Genomic DNA, 8,804 nt, shown 5'->3' with positions numbered 1-8,804 from the left:
ATCGTTTGTAAATGAATCTTCATATTTATTTTTTTAGAACATAAAAAAAAAAAAAAAAAAAAGTAAAGATGAAGAATATGATTTTTCTTGTCAGAAAAAATAAAAAAAAGGAAGGTCGAAAAAGGAAAGTTGAAAAAAAAAAAGGAAAAAAGAAAGCTTTAGAGAAGCGATGATGGTAAAGAGTAGGAAGCAGTACAAATATCCAAATGTACGGCCATCGCTGCGAAACTGCCCCATTTTTTCTGGTTTCCATAGCCCCACACCCTTCGATCTCTCTCAGTACTCTCCATTTCTCACGCCGCCGCCCTCCGCCGCGCACCGGTGACATGTTTCTTCTCAACTCCTTTACCTCCGTCCACCGGTAACTCCAGGATCTGATTCAAATTTCCGGTCTTCCTGTTATGTTCTATTTTGCTTTTTCCCCTTTCGGATTATTGATTTCATGTTTCTTCTGCTGGATCCGCGTTGTTTTTTGATTTCGATCTCGACCGATGGGACTTTCTATGGTCGGGATCGGAATGGGGCCATGAATTTTTGCGATGAATTGTGTGACTGCTGCAATGGAGTTTGAATTGGTGGTTAATTCCTTTTTGTTCTTTTGGATGTTTGATTTTTCAGATGAGTATTCCGTTTGAATTTCCGGGTAGCGGCTGGAAGGCTTCCGGAAATGTGTTCCAATTCATGGTATTAACGGGATTCTAAATCCAATCCTCCTCTTATTTGTTCGCTTCTAGTTCTACTTTGGATTTGAATGGCTTGGCGCTGAATGGTGTTTAGTTTTTTTTGGTAATTGTATAGATACATATATGGAGAAATTTGTGAGGTTATCACGGGCTAGGTTTTTGAAATTGTTGGATTGATGGAAGGAATAAATAGACGGTATCTAATTGCGCACAAGGATCATAAATTTTTTTTCTGGATGCGGGGAGGATTCTCCAGAGAGGTGGCATAGATAGCTTTTTTGTTTAACTTTTATGGATTTTGTTTCGTAAATTTGGGTTTTCTTTGGGTATACCAAATAGTTATTAACATGAAAAACAGAATTTGTGTTGCTACTGATATGGAGGTGGATAATGAAGAAGAAGAAGTACCTCATCTCTTGGACTTGAACACAAGAGGAAGAGTGGATGATGGTCATCAACTTAGATCAAGTGATTCACTGTTCCCTGGTCTTATTGATGATGTTGCCATGGATTGCCTTGCTTTGGCTTGCCCATCGGATTACACTTCGTTGTCGTGTATTAACTCGAGGTTTAACAAGTTAGTCAAAAATGGTGATCTATATGGGTGGAGAAAGCATTTGGGGATTAAGGAGCATTGGGTGTATCTGGTTTGTGACTTAAAGGGTTGGGAAGCATTTGATCCTTTGAGAAAATTATGGATGACTTTGCCTAAGATGCCTTGTGATGAGTGCTTCCATCACGCAGACAAGGAATCGTTAGCTGTAGGAAACGAACTGTTAGTTTTTGGGCGTGAGATGTTTGATTTTGCTATATGGAAGTATAACTCGACTTGTAAGAGTTGGGCAAAGTGTCAAGGAATGAATCTACCTCGCTGTCTGTTTGGCTCCGGTAGCCTTGGTTCAATCGCTATCGTTGCAGGTGGGAGTGATATAAACGGGAACGTTTTAGACTCTGCAGAGTTGTATGACTCTTCATTGGGTACATGGGAAACACTACCGAAGATGACGACCCCGCGTAGATTATGCTCGGGATTTTTCATGGATGGGAAGTTTTACGTGATCGGTGGAATGTTGAGCTCCACTGTTTCATTAACTTGTGGGGAGGAGTACAATTTTGAAACAAGAAAATGGAGAAAAATTGAGGGAATGTATCCGTATGTTAATAGGGCTGCTCAGGCGCCTCCCCTTGTTGCTGTGGTGGATAACGAATTATATGCAGTGGAGTATTTAAGCAACCTGATTAAGAGGTATGACAAGGGGAAGAACATGTGGAATATATTGGGAAGGCTTCCTCTGAGGGCTGATTCTTCAAACGGATGGGGCCTGGCTTTCAAAGCCTGTGGGGAGGAACTTCTGGTTGTAGGTGGGCAAAAAGGTCCAAATGGTGAAGCGATCGTACTGAACGCTTGTTCTCCGAAGTTCGGGATGAGGAATGGCGCGTTGGATTGGAAGTTTCTTGGTGTGAAGGAGCACGTCGGAGTGTTCGTCTATAACTGTGCTGTTATGGGTTGCTGCTTATAGAATAATTTGAGAGAAGAGAGCCGGAGTCTGAAACCAGATCTTGGTCGGCTACAACTGTTGGTTGGTTGCCATGTACGTATGGTTTTTTCTGTTTTGCATTTGAATCTGCTTATCATCTCTTTTGTTTCTATGGTCAGCTGTTGGTTAGTTTGATCAAGTTCTTCTGTTGTCAGTGACATGCATTCTGTTTCTTCATTCTGTCTTTACTAATAAATCATTATAGCCTCTCTGCTCTGCTCACTTCATAACTATTCAATTCTTAACATTTCTATGCTTTGATTCAATGGTATCCGTAGATATTGTCCTTTTTGGACTTTTCTTTGAGATTTCCTTCGAGCTTTTTAAAACGTGTCTGCTAGGGAGAGGTTTCCACACTCTTATANAGTACATAAGTAGATGTTGTCCTGTTCGGCCTTTCTTTGAGATTTCCTTCAAGCTTTTTAAAACGTGTCTGCTAGGGAGAGGTTTCCACACTCTTATCCTCAACGGATGTGGAATCTCACTATCCACTCCCTTTAGGGCTCAGTGTCCTTGTTGTCCTTCGTTCTCCTCTCCAATTGATGTGGGATCTCACAATTCTCCCCCTTTAGGGCCCAGCGTCTTTGCTGCCACACCCTTCGGTGTTTGGCTCTGATACCATTTGTAACCGTCCAAGTCCATCGGAATTTTGAAAATCATTTTTAGTTTCTTAAGATAACTATTAAATTATAAATTTTGTCTCAAAGTTTTGTCGTTTTTGTTAATGATAAAAAAAAAATATATAAAATGATGCCATCTCCTCATAGGCTCCAAATATTTGACTAAAGTCCACTCTACAATAAAGCCTACTCACTAGCCTAAGCCTAACGTGCTCAACATTATTATCAATTATTTTTGGGTCGAGCTTGGAGTCGATAACAAAATGATGGTTCGACCCCGTCCTTAACTTTAGGGAGTGACGAGCTGATTTTGGTTCGAAATCTATTAAGTTGAAGATAGTGTAGACGAAATTCAGCAGAAGGAAGAGAAGAGACGATTTGGGAAGTAGTGATTTACGATTGTTTTAAGTATGCTTTAATCCTAAAATATTAGGCCCTTCCCTTTTTACCCATTTGTAATTTTGTTTTGCTTTTGCTTTGAATGATAACTTTAAAAAAGACGGTCTAATATGAGAATTTGATATCGATGTTCTTGGAGTCTTCGGAAAAAGGTTTTTAGTGATTGGGGTCGGTTTAAGGTGGTCAACCAACGCCACTTTAGAACAAATTATCAATTCTCAACATTAACAACTAAGTTTTTGTGGCAATTTAAAACCTTTAAAAGCTAAACCATCTCGATAACAATTTTATTTTTTTAATTTGTTTTTCTTTTATTTTCCATCTTTTATAAAAATTCAAAAATAATTTTTTTTTTTAGTGAAAATTGAACTTTTTCCTATTGGTTCAAGAATATAATATTTTATCCCTAAGTTATTGGGTTATTTGATACATTAACTAAAGAAATATTTATAAATAACAATATTAATAATAATAATAAAAAAAGTGAATATAACTTAGTTTTCAATTAAAATTTAGAAAGATATATATAAAACTTTTGTTTCTTTCGAAAACGACAAAAGGAAGTGGGCAAGCCCTAATTTGATTTGGAAGGATAATTGTCGGCTTACTAAATCGCACTAAATGGACCGTTGCCTTCTGAGTTTTTATATTTTTTTTTAATAAAATTTAAAAATGTTATTTAAAGCTTCTTGAATCATCCACCAAAAAATTATTTTAAAAAGTGTTTTTTAAATTTAAAATTTTAATAATTTCTGTATCATTCACTCTAAACATTAAAAAATATCGATAAGGTTTTTTTTTCCAGTCTTTTAATTAAGATTATGGTCTTAAATATTTTAGATTTTAGGTTTAGAACCGTCTCGATTCAAAATACTAAAAAATTAAAACGAGAAAGTAGATTTTGAGAAATGACCATTGATACCCTTGTAAAAATCGAAGAAAAATGTTACTACAAAAAAAAAAAAAAAATCGAACCACTATCAAACTCAATCCTTGAGTGATGAATAAAAGAGATAAATTTTAAAAAAATAATAATATGTGATTCGTGGTTGAACTCTATTGAACGAGCGGCATAGTCTGAAAAAGAATTTGAGTGGGAAATTGTTAGCCGTGTGACTAAGATTTTGTAGGACCTTGTAACATCTAAGGGGTGCACGAATGAATCGGGTCATACTCGAATGAGAGCTATCCTAAGAATAAGATGACAAAGAAAGGCTTAGAAGAATTGAAAGTTACTATCTATACGAGTAAGGTGCACCTCCGGATGACTCAATCATATTAACTTCATGATTAAGTGAATTTTGCTGGTAGACATTTTATGTTGGGTGACCTCTTGAAAATTTTACTGAAATGCATTTGAGTGAGAACAAAGCATGATGGAATAACTCGTGTTGGTTTGTGGAAAGATCGATATCGACAGATATTGACAACCCTAACCACGTGCAATGACTAGGCATACACGTCACTAGGAATTACACCACTACCATACCCCTTTCAATCAATTGCATAATTGGCCATTATTTCCACATGTCACAAGCTCATTTGTCAAGCGTGCCACGTTTCATTTGTTATTGTGTTTTCCTTGTCATCCCAAAATGGGATTGTTGAGATATCACATCACGTGTCACATATCAACACTACCTTTGCCCATTTGATTTGTTAATCCTAAAACTTTTAAAAACAAAAATATTTGAAGAAAATTAGGTTCATGATTCTGAGATACGTCACAATATTTAAAAATAAAAATTTTTGAAAAAAATTAGGTTCATACGATAGAACATAGGACCGAAAATTCTATTCACTCTAAAAATTAAAAAATATCGATAAGGTTTTTTTTTTCGGTCTTTTAATTAAGATTATGGTCTTAAATATTTTAGATTTTAGGTGTAGAACCGTCTCGATTCAAAATACTAAAAAATTAAAACGAGAAAGTATATTTTGAGAAATGACGATTGACACCCTTGTAAAAATCGAAGAAAAATGTTACTACAAAAAAAAAAATTCGAACCACTATCAAACTCAATCATTGAGTGATGAATAAAGGAGATAAATTTTAAAAAAATAATAATATGTGATTCGTGGTTGAACTCTATTGAAGGAGCGGCATAGTCTGAAAAAGAATTTGAGTGGAAAATTGTTAGCCGTGTGACTAAGATTTTGGAGGACCTTGTAACATCCAAGGGGTGCATGAATGAATCGAGACCATACACGAATGAGAGTAATCCTAAGGATAAGATGACGAAAAAAGACTTAGAAAAATTGAAAGTTACTATCTATACCAGTAAGGTGCACCCCTGATGACTCAATCATATGAACTTTATGGTTAAGTGAATTTTGCTAGTAGACATTTTATTTTGGGTGACCTCTTGAAAATTTTACTGAAATGCATTTGAGTGAGAACAAAACATGATGGAATAACTCGTGTTGGTTTGTGGAGAGATCGATATCGATAGATATTGACAACCATAACCACGTGTAATGACTAGGCATACACGTCACTAGTTCCTAGAATCCCCAACCGACATGCTCAATTGTATTATACCACTAACATACCCCTTTCAATCAATTGCATAATTGGCCATTATTTCCACATGTCACAAGCTCATTTGTCAAGCGTGCCACGTTTCATTTGTTATTGTGTTTTCCTTGTCATCCCAAAATGGGATCGTTGAGATATCACATCACGTGTCACACATCAACACTACCTTTGCCCATTTGATTTGTTAATCCTAAAATTTTTAAAAACAAAAATATTTGAAGAAAATTAGGTTCATACGATAGAACATAGGACCGAAAATTCTCATGCCATCCGTTCAAATCTGGTTCTTGGCACATCATGAATAATTTCAACTTTTTTCATCGGGTTCGAGTAGAAACTAAAAGCATGGATCAACATCACTTCAATCCTTATTAATAATGCTACCACCATATAAACTACTTTTTAAAATGCTTTATAATGTTTCGAGTGAAAAAGATGATTAGGTTTGATCTACCACGTATGAATATACACTTTATTGAAACAAAAAGTTATAAATAGTAAGCAATTCCACGTTATAATTAGCTTTTGAGAATACACACCTCCAATATAGTGACTACAATCATGAAGCTCTCGATATCATTCATGTAATCATTTGTTTACACATTGGTTATCACATTAGTTTACTTACAAGCTTGACAAACTGTATACGAGAGACACTTGATGTGTCGACGGTCACCGACTTGGTGCCAGACAACCTAGGGACACTTCTAGCGTGCCTAGGGTTATCCATGTCCTCAAATCCCCTACAAAAAAGGGAACCAACAAGGAAATAAGTTAGCTATCAATATTAGTTAGAGCTACCAAAATTAACTTAAGCAGATATTTAGAGTGTCGAGATGTTAGTTTTGAGGGTTAGAGTCAATCAAGCATGGTGTTGTTCATAAAAATTCATAAGGTCTCGATACTATCGTGAAGCTCGAGTGATTGGAAGCAACAGCTTAAGCCCAAATAGCGTTAAGATGCTACGCTGTCGGAACTTGAGCTCGATTGGTACAAAATAAACAATTAATAAACCTAGCTTATTATTAATATGAATAATTGGAAGTGATAGATATAGAAATATAGAAAGGTAAGGTTTGGTTAGATCCTAATCAGATTGCATTTAGGAGGGACTTAGTGGATTCTGCATTGCCACAATTTTGAATTTGTGGTTCATGTCCTTTTGACTTTTTCCACTCTTTTCCACTTGCGTGTATTCCACGTCTTTTATTTATATAACCCCTCCGTCCTCTCATCGTCATCGTTATTATTATTATTATTTAATTGTAACGTCCCACATCCACTAGATTTTGTCCTGTTTGAACTTTCCCTTACGAGCTTGCCTCAAGGCTTTAAAACGCATCTACTACGGGAAGGTTTCCACACCTTTATAAACAGTGGTTTGTTCTCCTCCCCAACCAATATAGGACATCACAACATTAGCCCAAGGAGGACAATATCTGCTAGCGGTAAATCTGGGACGTTACTAATGGTATCAGAGCCAGACACCGGACGATGTGCCAACCTTCTCGCTGTTCCCCGAAGGGGGTAGACACGAGGTGGTATGCCAGTAAGGACGCAGGGCCCCAAAGGGGAGGTGGATTTGGAGGCGGTCCCACATCGATTGGAGGAAGGAAATAGTGCCAACGAGTTCGTTGAGCCCCGAAAGGGGGTGGATTGTGATGTTTCACATTGGTTGAGGAGGAGAATAAACCACCATTTATAAGGGTGTGGAAACCTTCCCCTAGCAGACACGTTTTAAAGCCTTGAAAGCAAGCCCGAAGGGGAAAGCCCAAACAAGACAATATCTACTAGTGATGGATCTCGGATGTTACATTAACTTTTTAAGTTTAGAGTTATGTTGATATCGGTAAATATTTATATAAAATTTTATAGAAATATAATATTTTAAATGAAACTCAAATTTATCCGTATTTAAAAAAAGAAAATCAAATTTAAATTGATCCTAATTCAAATTAGAGTTAACGTAGAGATTTAAATTATTGTTTATTTTTTCTATCAAAACTATTTTTTATTGCTATCAAAAATATTATTTAATAATTGAATAATTATAAATATTCAAATTTAAATTTTTTATTTTAATATATATATTTGAAACATGAATTAATTGAGTAGATGAAATTTGAGTTTTTAATATCTTAAATTAAATAGAGAAAATGTATTAAAATTCTTTTTTTAAATTATTTACACTAAAAAAAGAAAAATCTTTAAGTAAAATGCTTTTGAATAATATATTTTTTTATTATTAAATTTGAATTATTGTCCTCCAAAATGAAAAGCCACCTCTCTCTCCCTCCTAAAAGGGGAAAAAGCCTTATAAAAAATGGCTCAAGCTTGGAAATTTACAATTTTGCCCTTTTCCATCCTTAATTAAATTAAAACCCTAATTTTTTTTTTTTAAAAAAATATGATTCTTAAAAGTAATTTCTTTTATTAAATGTTACGTCTACCAACTAAATAGTCTCTAATATAAATAAAAAAGTATAAATTTTAAATTTTAAAATTTAAATTTTGAAATTTGGGATTGTTCAATTGCTTTTTCTTTTTTTCTTTAAAGACTTTTTGGAAAGAAAATATGATTTGAAATTTCTATTTTGTTTTTTGAATTTTGAAATTTGAATAAAAAGTTTTAAGAATTTTTTTAATAAAAAAACTTTGTAATAGTAAGCTTCAATATTTCTTAAAAACCCCAAAAATATATATATATTTTTTTATATTAACATGACATATTTAAATATTTTTTTTATTAAATATATAATTATTACATTTTATTGTGTTTTTTTAGTAAAATTATTTCATTTCATTATGAAATAATACATTAGGTATTCGATTTTATTTATTTTCACTTAAATTTAAATAGGTATAAAAATACCGCCTATTAATTCAATTATATTTAGTACAATAATGTGTGTACGAGAATTTGAATTTCCAACCTTAAAAAATTTAATATATGTCGATCAAGTAATAATGCTATACATGATAGACTGAGTTTTAAGCCGCTATTGTTCGGTTTGAATAAGCGAAG

General features: G+C 34.2%; 1 protein-coding gene across 2 annotated transcripts; it reads left to right on the top strand.

The window, feature by feature from the left end:
* The first annotated feature begins 219 nt into the window (after positions 1–219).
* Positions 220–2,454, top strand: LOC111788995 (F-box/kelch-repeat protein At5g60570-like). 2 transcript variants are annotated; one of them, XM_023669605.1, is made up of 3 exons: positions 220–361; positions 619–684; positions 1,042–2,454. In XM_023669605.1, the coding sequence occupies exon 3, from the start codon at positions 1,061–1,063 to the stop codon at positions 2,201–2,203; it is 1,143 nt and encodes a 380-aa protein (XP_023525373.1). In that variant the 5' UTR covers positions 220–361; positions 619–684; positions 1,042–1,060; the 3' UTR covers positions 2,204–2,454. The 2 variants fall into 2 exon arrangements, with proteins under 2 accessions (XP_023525373.1, XP_023525372.1); XM_023669604.1 differs by having other exon boundaries at positions 799–2,454.
* The last annotated feature ends 6,350 nt before the right edge of the window (positions 2,455–8,804 follow it).

This window comes from Cucurbita pepo, chromosome LG02 (assembly GCF_002806865.2).
Source record: "Cucurbita pepo subsp. pepo cultivar mu-cu-16 chromosome LG02, ASM280686v2, whole genome shotgun sequence".
Taxonomy (NCBI): domain Eukaryota; kingdom Viridiplantae; phylum Streptophyta; class Magnoliopsida; order Cucurbitales; family Cucurbitaceae; genus Cucurbita; species Cucurbita pepo.
The sequence above is the reverse complement of the archived record's forward strand: the minus strand, read 5'-3'. Positions and strand labels throughout refer to the sequence as shown.

Coding starts and splice junctions, on each gene's coding strand:
- LOC111788995 (XM_023669604.1), top strand. CDS start 1,031: ATGAAAAACAGAATTTGTGTTGCTACTGATATGGAGGTGGATAATGAA.